The 17,349-nt window shown below is 41.8% G+C and overlaps 1 protein-coding gene across 2 annotated transcripts in view; it reads left to right on the top strand.

Annotated features, from left to right (window-relative positions):
• The first annotated feature begins 5,090 nt into the window (after positions 1 to 5,090).
• Positions 5,091 to 17,349, top strand: part of LOC115592286 (probable flavin-containing monoamine oxidase A) — a 51,873-nt gene continuing 39,614 nt past the window's right edge. Inside the window, exons 1-7 of one of the 2 annotated variants that reach the window (XR_003986105.1) lie at positions 5,091 to 5,402; positions 5,536 to 5,623; positions 7,535 to 7,715; positions 8,258 to 8,372; positions 10,168 to 10,325; positions 11,532 to 11,621; positions 14,808 to 14,892. Coding sequence is in view for 1 of the 2 variants with exons in the window: in XM_030434888.1 (XP_030290748.1) it covers positions 5,285 to 5,402; positions 5,536 to 5,623; positions 7,535 to 7,715; positions 8,258 to 8,372; positions 10,168 to 10,325; positions 11,532 to 11,621; positions 14,808 to 14,892 (835 nt within the window). In the remaining variant the exon portion in view is untranslated. The remainder of the gene's footprint in view (positions 5,403 to 5,535; positions 5,624 to 7,534; positions 7,716 to 8,257; positions 8,373 to 10,167; positions 10,326 to 11,531; positions 11,622 to 14,807; positions 14,893 to 17,349) is intronic. The other variant, XM_030434888.1, reaches the window with a different exon arrangement.

Raw genomic sequence — 17,349 nt, 5'->3', positions numbered from 1 at the left:
GGATGTGTGTCTCGACACCTGGCAAACCAAACCCATAGGCAGAGATAAGTGTTCCACAAACGACCCCACTTGACTTGCGTCACTCAACACTGCACTCTCTGAAACCCTCTGCCCTGCTCAGTCTGCCGCTGAGGATGACTGAAACTGGTCCAAAGAAGAAGGGATGTGCTTCCAAATTTGTACTCCACTTCGTGCAACCCTTCGCCTCTCTCGACATTTACTGACCTCCTGTCTGGCTGGCTCGTCCTCTGCAGACTGCGGTCCCGCATAATTTCATTCTCTCACTTTTTCCCATTTTGGAAAACTGGCCTGTTTTAAACGTTGCCTGAAGCCGAACTCACATATGATCTCTCTCGCGTGATCTCATGGGGAACATACACAAAATGGATTATGCAATAACTTTCTGTAGTGTGGTGGTATTCTTCAGCAAGAACTGGAGGTGAGATTCAAGTGTCTGTCAACAGGAGCTCAGAGTCCTCCTCTGCTTCGGGTTGATGTGGTCCCGCTCAGCGCACAGATGCAATCATCCAGATTTTAAAACGTAAGAGCGGGTTTTGAACGTGCACTGCGCCACTTCTATTTATCTCAGGTGCATGTTTATATGAGGCTGGGGGGATAGAGAGGAGGCCATTTGGCCGGGTTCAAATGTACTTTTAGGATTGATAGTCATGTCAATTGACATGGTAGTTTCAAGTACTTTTAGTGAAAATATAATGTAAAAATAAATAACTAATAAATAAATAAATATATAAACTGTGTAGAAATAGGCTGAATTGATATCATCCTTTCAAGGTCTCTCCATATATAGGCTATCAACATGGGACAGTCACTTCCTGGTGACCCCATTCCATTAACGTAGGGAAAGTGTCCACTTGGATGCATTGCCCTAACAGTGCCCTATCACTAAATGCATAATGTATGTATGTATGTATAACAACTTCCTCCTAGCTGTGGTCTCCCTGTTATCTGTTTCACTCCATCCCCTCAAAGAGTCCACCACTGGCTATAAAATATGTATATTTAGTATATCTACATGAATAGAAAAAAGCCTTTTCACAGTCATCTATACTGTACATGTCAGCAATCAAGGTAATAAGTCAAGTTGTAACCATGGTAACAACTGCATGACAGGGCAGTGCTGTCGGTGCTTCAGCTTATATTAACAGACTCAGACCAGGTCGGGTATGGGAAGAAAATTGCCGCCTGCTCCTTCATTATTACAGCCTGATATTGAGAGCTATGAATTGCCTGCTAAGCACCAAACATCAGGAAAACAAAGATTAGATTGTTCAACTTGACTGTCATGGCATGTCACAGTACAAAAGCTACGTCACATTCATTGTTGAATACAGTGCTTGTCTTTTGGCGCATGGCCTCTGCAATTATAGCTTGCATCGGGTTTCCATTATTGTGGGAGCTGGGAGCTAAATAGAGAGTGAATATTGCCTTTCCATGCATCAGATGGACACAAACATGACTCTACATAGATGCTAACGCTGACTGCTGCATGCCAGAATAAGCAGGAGTAGGTGTTATACCAACTTGGAGCCAAACCCACAACAGAGCAGGTCATTGGAACACATCCCTGCTCACAGTTGAAACTGTGACTGTTAATTACTAGCTACTGAGCTAGAAAGCTGCAAATTATGATTCAGATACACAGGAGCACGCGGTTACCTTCACAGTCGCTGTTAAGATGAAATCACAAATGTGTTTAAGCATTGTGCAACATGAGTTTTTTTTGGCCTTGCCTAAGCAGTTAGACGCCACACGCACATGCATGCCAAGTTTGGCTTCTCTGGGATTAATGTTTCTTCAGCCAGAAAACAGCTTTAGTGGAGAGAAATATAAACAAGGACAACAGACAATCCAGCAAATACAGCGGGGAGTTTCCTGGAAAAATACTAACATCTAAGCTGTCCTTGTTGGCATGCTTCTTGCGTAACAGTGTTGTACCCTGTTGTTTTTTACCTTCTTTGGACATTGATAGAAATGTCATTGTCATTTTGTAAAGGAGGAGCCAAATGAAACTTCATCTGATTGTTCCTGTTTCATAACACAGACCACAGCGTTTGCAGGGTACATTGTTGTGCCCCTGACTGACTGACATTACCTTTGGCATTTTGTTTGGCACACATACTTCGCTTTGGTGTCTTTGGTGCTCTGCGCAAGTCAAACCAATCGCAATACTGAGTCATTTTGAGTGTTTTGCCAGTCAGTTTTTGCCTGGTTTGTACTGGTATTACAGCCACAGATTGAGTCTTTTGATGACTTTTCCCTAGTCTCTAGCCCCTGTGTTACCTGCAGTAGATGACTGTCAGCTCTCCCCCTGTGTAGAGAAGCAGCACGTAGCACCGACAGGAAAGCAGACCATTGTACTGCTAAACAGCACTGAACATTTTTTGCTGCATTACATGCCATCAGAAAGCCAAAAATACAGTGCAGGGCAGGCACAGCAGTGCTAATGCGTAGGAATATGGACTGTGTAGGGTTGAGGGGATGTAGTCCCAAAGGAAAGGACTCTCTGATGCCAATGTAAAGTGCATGGACTGAAAACAGATTTATATTTTTTTAGGTGGGCCTTTCTTTTAGGTGGCTACATTAAGTCTTGCCGTCTGTCTCGTTTAGCAGCTCAATGTTCTGCTTTGCTGTTGATGCTACGTTCTGCTTCTCCTCACAGGGGGAAGCCTGACGGTCTTCTACTGCAGGCAAAACAATGACTAGGGACAAGTACCTCATACAACCGCTCATCAAAACTATCACTTTAATATCCTCCACATGCCAGATATTTTATTTTTTTCTCTGTTTCAACTTATTTATTTTATTTTTCTCATTGCAGTTTGCAAAAATGATCTGAGACATGCAGCAGCAGAAATTGGATGAAAAAATTAGGAGCACAAAAAATCCCAAGGAGAAATTAATCAAATAAGAATAGATGGATTTAGATGTGCATCATTTTACGCTATTAACATTCACTTTTCTGTTTGATTTAGTTTGTTTCATGGACATGAGACATTATCACACATAGTAAGGCTGCTGTGGGTGATACTGTGTTAGCGGAGCTCACGTTAGCCACACCTGCTATCATCATCAACAGTGTCAACAACGGAGTTTTTGGCCACTAGTGTTGTAGAAGCGCGTGCAGTTGAGAGATGCTTCATTAGATTAGAGTTGCTTAAACCGGACGTGGACAAAGGAGGTTAAAGTAGTGTCTGTACTTCCACTTTGAAAACGTAAACTTTACCTCTGGACTCGCCATTTCCGCAGCTCACCTCTGCTAGTTTGTGTGTGCGAGGCTGTGTGGTTTGTGTGTAAACCGAACACAGCCTCTGATTGGCTTACGAACTCTCACTCTACCTCAGAGAGCCTATCATCACCTCTGCGGTTGTCCCGCCCCTCCCTCCTGCTCACCGGAGAAAATTAAAACAGCTCTGCTGCCCTGGTGGCTGAGCCGAGTCGGTTGACAACAGCTTCAATGAGAAACTTTAATTTGTATCGCGCCACATTTTATAGTCGGTAACGGTAATGGCGTTGTAACGATGGGAAAAGTAGTTCATTAGATCACTCCGTTTCTGAAAAAATAACGCCCTTAGTAACGCCGTTATACTTAAACGCCGTTACTCCCAACACTGGTCTTGAATCTGCAGAGAGCAGGATCCTCCTGTCCTGGTACCTCCACCAGCAGTGGTGAATCAGGGAATGCTACCAATTCCAGCACTCCCCCGCTGATACTGCCAAACAGGCCGAGTAAAGAAAAATACTTAAAGAAAACAAAGCGGCAAAGAGAGCTGCCTCTAAAAAAAAATGTAAGGATTTGTAGTGATGTGGAGAGGAGGGAGGAGATTTCTCACCGCAAAACGGACAGGAAGTTATCCTAAACGAAAACGAGCATCTTTGAGGTCAAAAGTCTCAGGTTGTAGCCAATTGTTTTCAGTTATACACTTTATTATATCTGCTTAGGCAGTCGTGGACCGTGGTGGAGTTGAGTTGAGCCAAAGGAAGCCTGTTTGTTGACAGCTAGCTAGAGAGCTAATGGTTAGCTTTCACTCAAAGCACCCACACCCTTAACGTTAATTATAGAAAAGTTTAATCCCTTATGCATGAGTAAAAATGCACGGAGAACCGGGACATTGGCCAGAGGCAACACCATTGTTTGTTCCAGGCTGTAAACATGTTTATTCCTACTGTACAGCTGGCCATTTCAACATGGGGCTCTATGGGGAGTTACTCGCTTTTGCAGCCAGCCACAAGTAGCCGTTCATGAAAGTGCATACTTGGCACTTCCACATGGTTTTCGTTTTTCAGCCTAGGAGGATGCTACTTGGCCCATCTTCACTGAGCCAAGATCCAGTTGTACATGTTTGTGCTGTAACCACAATAATATTTAGTAAATATGAATGTACAATACTGCTTTCTTAGGATTCGTTTGCTGGGATGTCTTTAGGGCATCATTATAAAAGGAGGACTTTGGACCAGAAGGATTTAGTTTGGCCATTGGTTTTATTTTTTGTTTCTTCTCTGCCTCATTCTCAATACGTTGTCCAAGCTCAGACTATTTTACACAACACTGTTACGTGCCTTACTGGCATCAACCTAATATAATTATGCTGCTGATTTACTATTAATCATTCCATACTGGGCATCAATTATGTATTTACTGAAGGGTGATGGTTGTTTTTTCAAGTATGTCTTAATTATACATACAGAAAAAAATTAATCTTTTAACATTTGCTCTCTTTAAAAAAGTTAGTGGGTAATTAGTGACTTTGTGCTCTCTTTCAGACTTGGAGCTGAGGTAGTTGGAAAGACATCCAATGTCTTACATCAAAAGTCTTTGACAACTGTGATGGGCTGATAACTTAAATGCTTCCATAAAATCACCACTCATGCTGATACAAAAAACCTCTTGCTTGATATCAGAAAATCTTAATTACTATCTTACCTAATGGACGGTTTTAAATGAATGTATTGAACATTTGCATGTTTTTGTTGAAACACAGCGTTCAAGACTTTATATCTGACAGTGTCTCTACTGTTAAGAAAATCAAAAGCCTCCCCCTGGCTTTTATTGCTGGAATTGATACGGCCCAGTCTCTGCCAAGTAGGTCACCAGCTCAGTTGTTCACAGTTCCAAAGTGCACTGTTACGAAAACAGCCCAGGCTTCGCGAGATAACCGAACTGATACGAAGAGGAAAAGGGAACACAAGTTGGATTTCCTGTTTCAGACTCCACTTTTTACCAGCACACGCTAAGTATGCAAAACATAGACGCCTGAGCTTCACTATGACCGCAGAAATTTGGGATGTTATTGTTGTTGGCGCCGGACTGTCTGGACTGAGTGCGGCTCATCTGCTCAAAAAAAGGAACGCAGAGTTGAGAGTTTTAATACTGGAGGGAAAAGGTTAGTAGAAGTCATTGTCTTTGTCATTGTTGAAGGCAATTATTAAGCCTAAAGCAGTGAGTCAGTTTTAACTATATGCTCTAAATGTGAAGAGACTTTGCTCTGACTGAATCATGTCTTGTGTGCAATGCAGATCGGGTGGGAGGTCGCACGCTGTCCACTGAAATACCAGCAGCCAATGGTGTTGATCGCTGGGACTTTGGAGGGCAGTGGGTAGGAAGGTAATGTCGAAAAAACAAAGAGGAAGGCAAAAGAATTTACGCTAAAGTAAAATGTTAAAGGTGCAACATGTAAGAAGTGACCACATCTCGAATTCATATTCAAAACAAATGGGGGGCGGCATGTCACTGAAGCAACCGCTAACTGCCGCTACGTATTGCTGCTATTAGCCTGATGGCTCACTTAGCCATTCATCTAGCTGGTTAGCATGCTAACCATCTGTGCAACACAATACATAGATGTCATAACGGTGTTACTGTTATTCACATTTGGTTGATAATTTTTGTTTTGCATATTTTCATCTAAAACTCTTTCATATTGCATCTTTTAGTTAAAGGCCCCCTGTCTTTTATTTAATTATGTCTTGTTGGAATCTTCCAGCCGATAGGAACAAACTCGGATGAACATTTTCTTCATGATAGGATTTTGTTGTTTTATTTATGATGCTGAAAACACGATAGTAGCAACTGAAATGCAGCACTGAACATGAGTCAAATATAAGACTAGTGATTTGTAAGCAAGCTGTTAATGCGCAGTTAAAAATCAGTCAAATATTTAACATTTTCATTATTTAGCCTAGAAACCCGCAGTTTTTGAGTGCAACAACACTGTCGTAAATACAAATCCCAGGTCTGTGACGGTTTGTCAGATGTAATGTAAGCGCTAACTACAAACAAAACTCATCATGTCATAACAATAATATGTATTTAAAACTTGTCTCTTGAAGTAAACATGTATGTAACACTGTGATCCTGCCCTCTCACTGAAGTTACATAATAACTTAATAAGTGATGGCGGGGGCGGAGTGGCAGAGGCAGAGACACCATTCACCATATTTGAAGAAACTGAAACATCAACATGATTTAATGTAAAAAAGTGACATAATGTTGCTTTGACTTTCACAATATTGACGTCAATGACACAAACAACAATGACGATGAAAAGATAATAAACACTTAAACACTGACTTCATGGTTGTTATCTTCATCAGCCCTCAGAATACAATTAACAGATCCTCATGAAAACAGCTGTTTAGGTCGACAGTCAGCAACTCACAAAATTAACGTATTCGCCTTTTTCAAAACAACATAACCGTTGCAGCGTAATCAGCAACGGGTGAACTGGACCTTCGTCGTACGGTTGCAGGTTGGTTAGTTTCATGAAATCTGCTTTGTTGCACCTCCGGAGGTAGTATTAGAGCCGCAGCAGAGTTGACCTAGCGTCTGTGTGAATGGAAAAGCCGGAGGCATGGATCAGGGGCATGTCAATCTGATGGTGTTCACAGTCTGACAGCCAAACAGCAGTAACGTGGTAACTGGTAGTGTCTTTGGCAACTTATATGAGTAAAAAAAAGCAGACCCTAGTCACATTTCTGCCCGTCAAACAGCATCTGTCCCCGGCAGCAGAGCCCAGGTGGCCCCTGCAGTTGAATGGCAATGATTCTGTGACATGATTAAGAGCAAAAACTTCTTTCAACTTCTCACTTTTGTATTATTGTAGTGACTGTCTCTTAGAACTTGTACTGAAAAAAATTTATTGGTGCTGCTTGGTTCAGTGTCAACAACAGGAGCCCCTGAATGAAAAGCGCTACTGATTCATGCCACTTCACAGCAAAGTCTTCTCTGATCAGAGTAACAAACTTGGAGTTTGTGCCGGAGCTGTCTAGCCACAAGGCTACAACCTATTGTCAATCATTGTAAAGTGTACTGTTGAAGAGAAAAATGACGACAGTCCAAATACAAGAGGAGAGAGCATCTCTCCGGTGCTTCATGTCTCCATTTGACCACTTTTCAAAGTGTTTTTTCCAGTTGTTCAGGGACTCGCCCAATTAATGTTGTACTCTGGAGCCCCACTAAACTAGTGCATTAACCCTCCAATAACCATAATAGAAATTATTATCTTTTCTCTTTCAGCACTCAAACACACATCTTGGAGCTGATAAAGGAGCTGGGCTTAGAGACCTATCAGCAGTTCAATCTTGGCAGGAAGGTGCACCACATGGGTGGCCCAGGTGCCAAAGTTCGCACCTACAGAAGCAGTATCCCTGCTCTGTCCCCAGTGGTGCTAATTGACCTCACCCAGCTCCTATGGAAGGTGAGGCAAGACTTGCACACTGCACTGAGGACCATGTTCAGTTAGAGCTTATAAGATTCCATATCCACAGCTCTCAGTGGACGAATATGTTATTTACAACACTGAAGAGGGGTTTAATTAATTTCTTGTTGACTTTTTAATGCTTACCAAGAATAAGATGACATAAAGACTACATATCAGCTGAAATACCGTTTTCTCTAGAGCTTAAACAACCATATTTTATAATCAGCTGTATTGTCCAATATCCTTATCGTGCTGGGAGATAAGAAGTTCCAAATGAATGTGGTAATGGTATTTCACATTTATAAGACCGTATGCTTTCGAATTGATAGCTCATTTATCACACAGTGAACAAAATTTCCAGCCCCGGATAAATGGCTACAGTAGCAGTGGGAAGTAGAGAATGCGGGGGAGAACGCCCGAGTAGAATCATATTTGGCAGCCACCAACTGTATCTATACTTTTTTTCTAACCATATCAATGGGATGCTTTTGTGGTGAATCGTGTGTGGGTGGGTTGTGGTGACTGAATGTTTCAATCAGATTGACAGATTGTGTGCCACAGTGTGTGTCCGGGATCCTTGGAGGACTCCGGACGCCGTCGAGCTGGACAGTATGACCCTGCACTCGTACATTGAGCAACACGCTTGGACAGCAGGTCAGAGTTAGGAGCAGATTTAACGTATTGACTTCCTCCTACTTTGTGCCGGTCTTTGACAAAATAGTGATTTGTGTTGTTGTTAACAAAGACATTTGATGCAGCATAGCAGCATATACAAAATGATAAAAGGTTTTATCTTTATCTAAACACTTTATGAGAACAATCATTAATATTGGGTCAATGTATGTTTAATTAAACATTAGTCCATAGCTTCTTCACTGTTAACAAACAATGGAATGCTTTCTTAACAATCATTAAGCAAATGTTTAATGTAAAGTATCAACTGATGTTTATAATACTGTGTAAATGGATTATAAATACTGTGTAGCTGATCTTGAATCTTACATATCTTTACAGTTGCTAAATAAATGGTTTATAAAGCCAATGTCATTGTGGTGTTAACAGTCACCTATAAATTAAAGGTGCAAAATGTGAGAATTGACCACCTGTCAAATTTATCTTCCACACAAACTGAGGGTAGCGTAATCACAAAAGTACCCGCTAACTGGTGCCATGAGCTCAACCCACAGAGAAACTGGGCCTTCAAATGAGCCGTCACAGCCATAACGTCACAGCCCTCAGCCACGCCCGGTAAGCATAACTTTGGTTGCCAAAACATCGGTAGAGGTGAAGCAGAAGCACGGTGGGGGCTGCTCGGGCCCATTCAAGCTGACCAATCAAAGCTGACTGGGCTTCTCAGGAGGGGATATAGAGGTGCTACAGGAATTGACCTAATTAAAAAAAACATTTCTTATTTTAACATTTACGTATTTCAAGCTTTTCTAGTTGATGTCAAACTAAAAGTGTACACCTAAATAAATCTATTCTAAAATAATGACAGTTTATCTACAGCAAGATAATAAAAGAAAAGATAATTACCTTTAAAAGTACTCAAAGGGAGGTTCATAGCATGCTAGCAGTGCAGTGTTTTACGTTTTTAAAATTCTGCAGCCCACACAAATTATGGACTGTCTTCTTCATTTTGCTCTCCAGCCTTGTTGTGTGTTCCTGCAGGCACGCAGCCACAGAGAGGGAGTATTCTGACCTTTAAACACTGCCACAATCATTGTGTTTCTTTTTTATCGTAAGACAGTTCACTTCAAATAAAAGTATTCATTTTAGTGTTGAGTTTGAATTTTGTGTGTTTCACTGTTTACAATGAACAGGAGGCCATACCCGCCCGCCCGCCCCTTACACTAATCTGTTTACCCTAGGTGAGGCTTAGGACGATGGAAATGCCGTTCATTTAGCAGGCGTTCATTCTGAAATCAGCATCGGATACACTGGAAGTCTGACCTAATCATGGCACTTGATAAAAGGTCAGGAGATCAATAGAGTCATTAGCATTCGTCCGTGAGGAATCTTGTAAGTCTGTGGCAGTTTTGCGAGGCAGTCCATCCAGTGGTAGTGGAGATATTTCAGTGTGGATCAGAGCGGCAGTGTCAGTCCATGAAATGTTTGAGTATAGTTTAAATTCCTAGGCCAAATCAAATAACGCACTGCAGTATCAGATTTATTGACCGCTGACTCAATCTGCATTTGAGGACAGGTTTCGATGAATTTGATTTGATATGAAAAATGACCATCATAATCCTCTCAGGTGTGTCTTTGCCAACTATTCCCCTGAGTCTCATTCGACAGTATAAATTCCAGTCTTTTGACATGGCGATGTATTGTGGTTATCTATTTAATAGGATACAACTTTGCAGAACACTGTCATTGCAGGGGAATTGCGTATTATCACTACCTGTGTGTGAGCTGAAGTTTCTTCTCAATCACCCCCCTCTGCCAGAGTTAAAGGAGGAGATGGGACTGTGCAGCAGGTCCGTCTTTGGCATGGAGCCATCCCAGATGTCTTTCCTATTCTTCCTCATGTATGCAGCAGCAGCTGGAGGGCTTCTGCCTCTGCTAGAGTGCACTCCAGGTTCAGCTCAGGAGTTCAAGATAAAGGTACACAGCTCATACCCTCCCCAGAGTGCATATTGTTGACTCTGGTGCCTTTTAACAATCTGGAGATCACATTTCTTTCCCTACTCTAATAAGACTTAGAATCCCAGCCTCTCAAACGGCACAGCTCAGTCCAGCCCTGTCTCATAAAACACGATCTCGAAATCATCATCGACTGGGGCCGCTTAAACACTCAGAGCTGTGGTCTTGTATTGGATTTTCCCGATTTTCTGTGTGCTCCCTCAGCGTGAACGTTGTGGTTTCATACCGTTCTATATTTTGTGGGCAGTGCTTCTGAACCTCGTCTCTCCTCACAGTGGTGGAGTGTGAAAGAACTGGAGGCCGGAAAAAGAGACACACATGGCCTTAAAGGAAATTGCAACAATCTTTTTTTCATCTGCACCAGTTTTGTTATTATACAGCTATTTCCTGAAGGAATTATAATGAGCAGCGCTGAGAGCTTGACAACACATCAGGTACAGCAAAAGTAGCAGCAAATGAGCACTGAAGTGGCCCTGCTCCTATCAGTTGCACTATACATGTCTAACAATGGTGCAATGTATGGAGGACCCAAACTGCCAAACTAAAACAACTTATATGAATCACTCAATAACTTAAATGTATTTTTTTGTTTATCACCTCCATTTAACTTCTTTTAACTTATTTATTTCTGCATTTTCTTCCTTTCTTTTTTTTCTCTCTGCTCATTTCTGCTTCATTCTGGAAATGAAGCTCCCACAAAATAAGACACAAAATATATATAGAGATTTTAGATGGAGACAATTCGAAATACATTTTGACCTGAATGTGCTGAAAAAGTCAGCACTCCTTTAGTTGTGGAAGAAAATAGCTGTGACTGTGAAGTGTTCAAAGCCAGTTCTGTGGCTGATACAGAATCACCAGAATACTTTTCCAACTGATGAGTTTTCCAAATGTCATTTCTAATTGCTTGACGACCACAAACACAATGCTTTATTGCATTGTGGTTTTGGCAGAGGTCTCTCAGACACATACATCAAAATCTTGGCAAGTGCTACCAAATTATCTGCATCACTGGCTGTACACCACCAGGGGTTTGTTGTTTTGTAATTTGGGTGAAGTGACCCTTTTACTTCAAACAGCCTGTCCACCTAGGGGAGGGGGGCCGGGGGGGGGGGTCATCTACAGGTTTTAAGCCCACCTTGAAGTGTAATATTTGTCTCTCCACAGGGAGGCACCCAACAGCTTTCGGAGTGCCTGGCAGAACGTATCGGGTGGAAGAATGTCCGGCTGGGTTCTGCCGTGACGGCCATATGGCAGGTAGAGTACAGTAACAGCTCACTCAGGGATTGATGAGGCGCGACACAGAGATAACAGCTTCCTAGATGGGGAAGCAGGCCGTCTCCTGTGAAGGCACTGTCTGTTCCGCCTGACTGTCTCCCTCATCCACATCTGGGAGCCCACAAAGGCGCCATGCACCCTAAAGAGTAGATTTACCTCAGTGTACCGTCTATTTCTACCGTTTATGCAACTACTGCATTTATTGATTGTTTGACAGAATTTAAATTATTGGATGGTAGACTGCAGAATCCTTGCTTGAATACAAATCCAATCAGTTACGACGCTATCAGCTGACCAGCTTGAAGGTGAAGCTTGAAGGAGCACTATGTAGTTTTGGAGGAGACATTTTAATCAGAAGAGAAAGATCTCCATTGATCTTTTTTTTTTTTTTATGCGTAAAATAAATTAACTAAATAAACAAACCCTCTTCATCTACACCACTGAATGAATAAAGTGACCTTAGAGGACAACACAGTTCCATACCGTTTTACTTTCTTTGCAGACCTTGCCACGTTTCTAGCTCCAAACAGTGTTCAGGGGACCTTATTTTCCTCTGAGAACAGATTGTTTGTTCAGTTATGAGAAAAATAAACTTTCCTGAGTTTGAATTTCTTCTCCAAAACTTATTGACCATCTAGTCCATTTAGTTACAGGAAATTATTGAAAACAGTTTTGTTAATTTGGTCAATCATCAAGAAAAAAATGCCCTGAATGAACTAGTTGCCGTGTCTTAAAAGGGAATTCGGTGTCTTTCTGGCTTATAGTAGAGCTGATATATTTGGGTACTGGACATGTGGTGGAACAAGGTGTGAAAAACTGAAATCCTAGATTTTACCATGTAGGGGGACTAATCAGTCAGCAGAGAGACTTCATTCTGAGTGACTGATACACTTTCATTCCAATGTGCACAGCAAGAGAATGTACAAATAATTGGCAGATAGACTCCATCGTGATTCTGTCATATTGGAGGAGGTGGTGAAGAATACAGCTGAAGAGTACAACCTGCGCACTGGATAGGAAGAGCAGGAGGGCCGACGGGGTCGAGGAGGGGTCGCGTAATTTGCACTGAAATGACAGCTGACGGCAGCAGAGCAAACAGATTTAAAGTTTGACAGCAGCGGTATGAATGGCTCGGAGTTATCTCGGTGAAATCTGGATGCTTAAATGAAGAGGGGAGAAAAAAGAAAACCAGAACCCCCGCAGTCAGCTGATAAGGAAGAAGCAGAGATAGAGAGAGGGAGATGAGTGATACAAAGATGGACTTCCTGATTGAACTTACGCTGAGCTCCATTTGATTAATCAATTAGTCAATCAACACATAATCTTCAACCTTAAATGTGTGACTGTTTGCTTGGTTTTCTTTCTCATCTGTGATAGTGAATTGAAGTCTATACATTTTAGACTGTTGACAGGACACATTTAACTGTGTTCTACAGACCAAATGATTAATCAAGTATCATCATTGATAAAATAATTGTTAATGCATACCTACATTTTTGATGATAAATAGTAACAGCATTAATCAATTCTAAAAATAATCATTAATTACAGTCCTATACCCACAAACATTACAGTTACAATAAGAATGTAGACGTTTTTTTTTTTTATAGTCATGTATCATACAGGGTCACTGCCTATCCAAGCATGCTTTGGGTGACAGACAGGGCACCCTTGACATTTTGCCAGTGTATCACAGGGCTAACACGTATTGACAGACAGACTCACATTCACAGCTACGGGCAACTTTAGAGTTTTCCCGTTGACCTAAGCTGAACTGGAGCATTCACAAGAAACCCACACAGGCAGGGGTAACTACAGAGCGACAGACATAGAGAGAGAGAGGCCCCGGTTGGCCTGGCTGGCTTCACGTCCAGGACCTCCTTGCTGCGAGGCGATGGGGCAGCGTGCATGCCAAAATAAAAGATATGGAATCATTTCATTAAAATGTTAGGGAAAATAAATGACATGGTTTCCCTGAGGTTTCGAGAAAATCTCGTCTAAACTCGAAGAGCTCTGACACCTTTCTAATTTAGCTCTGACCCCAATACAATTTAAAAGCTGAGGGTTGTTGAAGAGTTGCTGGAAGATATCAAGTCCTAATTACAGAGAACCTTTACGGTGTTAGGAATTTAATTTACAGTATTTCAGCTCTCTATACTGATTTCTTTCCTTCCTTCTTTTTTTTTTTAAACTTTAGTTTCAGCATCCAAAAATATCGAGCTGGTTTACAGTCTCTGAAGACGGGAGCTTCTTTTGTTGCTCAGTGGCGTTCTGTGGTGCGGTGAGAATTAATTATCACCAGAGGCTTAAGTTTAGTGGAAATACATGCCAGACCAAGGGAGCCGGGCACTTAAGAGCTCTGCAACAGCAAGACTGTCTGCAGTGATTTAAATAATCCTTCAATGTCATGCAACCACCTTTTTAAAGTCTGTATACCTGGTCAGTTGCACAGATTACTCGAAAATCTCCTTCTCTTCACAGATTGTGAAAACTGACATCCATAAAAATAACACTACACTATATCATAGAAAGAAAGCTTGAAAGTCTCCTTAGAATCTGGATGTCCTTCACTGTTCAATACATGCTGAATACACATAGTAGCATCTCTGGCATTTAATGATAAATGTCTCAAACTGTCAAAAGTAGACGTATTATATAGCATGTATGCTATGCAGAATTGCAGATCCAAGCTCTGAAAAACAATTTAGCACAGTCACATACTTGAGGCAATATGGGGTCAGCTACTGGGAAGAAGATTCCAGTTAAATGAAGTTAAAGGAACAATATGTAGAAATTGGCATTTTGAGAACTTCAAAATAAAACTGAAAATAACCAAACCAAACACTCAAACCATGGCAAAACAAACGGTATGTTGAAGCAAATGTATGTAACGCTGCTCCTTCCCTCTCACTGACGTTACATAGCGCTGAAACGAGTGATAGAGACACTATTGATCCTGTTACGAGACACTGTACCATCAACATGATTTTGAAGCTGTTAAGGCAAGTGCAGACACAGTTTGAGCAACGTGTATTTGAAATACATTTTGCCCAAAATCACACTCATCAACAGACCCACCAAACTGAAGAGGATGTAATACATTAACAAATGTGTGTCACATGCTTATTTAACTAAAGCTGTGTTTCTGTTTATATGTTTCAACAGGATGCTGAGTGGGCCAGGGTGACGTCTACAACCAACACCTTCTTGTGCAGAGCCGTAATTGTCACCTGCCCCCCTCATTTGGCAGGTCAGTGCTCGTCTCCCGCCTCTGTCGACTCGCTAAATGAAATTCTCACTGATGCAGGAGGCAAATATCCTCCTCTCTCACCATGTCTGTCAAATGTGGCAAACTCCTCTTCCATGCAGATAAATCTTTGATTTTCCTAAATCTTTTTCGGCTGTGGGGTGTGGCAATCACTTTGGCTGGCGTAAACTCTGTCTGAGGTCGGGGGCTCTCGGCTGAGGAATTGCCTGGATTGGATTTTGGAACCAGAGCAAGAGTTAAGGCCGAAACTTCAACTGGGGGCTAATGCGACATTCGTTATGGTCGGCAGTGGGAAGTTGAAAGTGACAAACACGTCATTACCATCCTCTCTGCAAGTCATCTACCAAGGAGGGAAAAATATGGACCCCTGCAGTGAAGTGATTTTCCGGCTGCTCACGAGAAGCAGAATGTTTTTAATTGAACCGCCTCACATAGCATATTAAAACATGTCATGTTGAAAATCAAACTTCAGCGCGACAGCACACATTACTGCAGCCATGTGCATTTTGACATTGTGTTGTGCAGGCAAGTAGAATCCACTTTTTCATTGTTTTTCCTGGTCAGAAAATAGCAATCCTGCAGTCCAAACTTCCAATCAACTGCAGGGTAAACTTGTGTTGACTGGGAGTCTGATTTAATGTTGGCAGTTGAGCTGGTGTTGTGCAGGACACAGAAGTGGGTGCTGGTTGATGTTGAGGCCCAGAGCCACAGCGTGCGTTCGCCAGGTTTGGAAGCGTCTGAAGGTGAAGCACGGGCCTACTCTAGGTTCGGTGCCTGTTTTCACTAAGCTGGCAACAGATCTGTCACTCAAAACCTCATACTCAGAGCCATGGACCATGGCCAGGATCCTTAATGAGACAGGTTTGAGAGCGGTGTTGAATTATGCAGCATGGATTGCTCTGGCTCGGGTGCCACAGTGCCATGGTTTGGCCTTAAATCAGTGCGGGGGAGATTGACGGGGTCTTTGAAAAGCCAAAGTCGGGCCGGCGATTGAGACGTCACCTCTCCCAAAAGGAGGCGAGGATAAATTAAAGAGAGGGTTGCTGCTTGAAGTCATCGGCGCGACATGCTTCGTTTGAATGTCACAGAAGTGGGCAAACCTGAGAAGCTTTCCGGTTAGTGGGGGAGGGAAAGAGAGAGCTTAGCACTGCAGGCAGCGGGGATGATGATAATGACTCTAGATGATTTCGAGCCTCCCTTGGACAGTAGCAGTTTAAAGGATTGTTCTTAGTCTCCATAACCTCTCATTTTGGGTTTTCTCTTTCTGTACGTTGCTGACATTCCTTTTATCTTTTCAAATGGGTTTTATTGAATTTTCTGTTTTCCATTTAACAAGCAAAAGACAAGAGAGAAGGATAACAACGATTGCAAGCGTTGCACTGTGCAGCTCAGCGTAGACCATAAAGAAAAAGAAGAAGCACAACAAAACACTCTCTGCAGTCAGATCTGTCAAACATTGCGCATGATTTCGAGGCTGTTCTAACAGAACCACTGGCATGCTTTGAGGTGATTTCATCCTTTTCTCTGGCTATACTAGCATGAGAAAAAAAACTTAAGGGTACATCTTGTAATTTCATCAAGAGAAAGTATTTGGCCCCAGATCGCATATTTGAAGATATTAAAATGCTGAAAGTACAGACATTGATTCAATGACCAACTCAGATCCATCTCTAATAATAACCACTCATTTTTTATTCAAACTTGAAGATCTCTAATGCTTGCATGCATTTGCAATTTCAGTTAAATCAATATATTTAATGTTATAAAATCAATAAGTTGAGTGGAGAGGACTATTGTAGTCAAAGTGCTCCCATGCATTTTCCAATAAACTACATTTATCTTCGATCATTTCTCTGAAATGAGCACCGAGGGGATTTTCAAAATGTCAAAAGTAATGGAATCTAAGTGAATAATTTTAAAGAATGACTTGGACTTGTCCAACCCTCATATACTGTAATAGCTGATGCCCACGAGAAAAACATTAAAGATTCATGATTCAAGATGAATATAACTATGACTTTCTGGAACACAGGATCGTAAAATTACATTTCTGTTGTAATTCCCAAAGGTAAACACAAAAACAAAACTATACTGACTAACTGATGAACAATAATCGAGTCTCAAACAAAAGACAGCATCCACCCCAGCATCCAACTGTCTCACCCTGCAGAGGAAACTATCTCCCGTTACCACTGACATATATCCCTGTACCAGGTCTTGAACTTTGTTCAGCCTAATATGCATAAAACAATGTTGGCCAACTAGCCAAGGAAGCTAAGCTGAGAAAACTGTGTGTAAACACGACATGACTGAGAGAACCAGCGGCCTGCAGATAAGAAACACTGCTGCCACAAGTTTAACCGACTGTCTTTGGTTCGCCTAACTGAGCTGGTTTAATAAGAAAATAATAACCGGTACATGGAGATGCAATTTTGGTTC

This window comes from Sparus aurata, chromosome 12, assembly GCF_900880675.1.
Source record: "Sparus aurata chromosome 12, fSpaAur1.1, whole genome shotgun sequence".
Taxonomy (NCBI): domain Eukaryota; kingdom Metazoa; phylum Chordata; class Actinopteri; order Spariformes; family Sparidae; genus Sparus; species Sparus aurata.
Note: the sequence above shows the minus strand (reverse complement) of the source record. Positions and strands in the feature narration are given on the sequence as shown.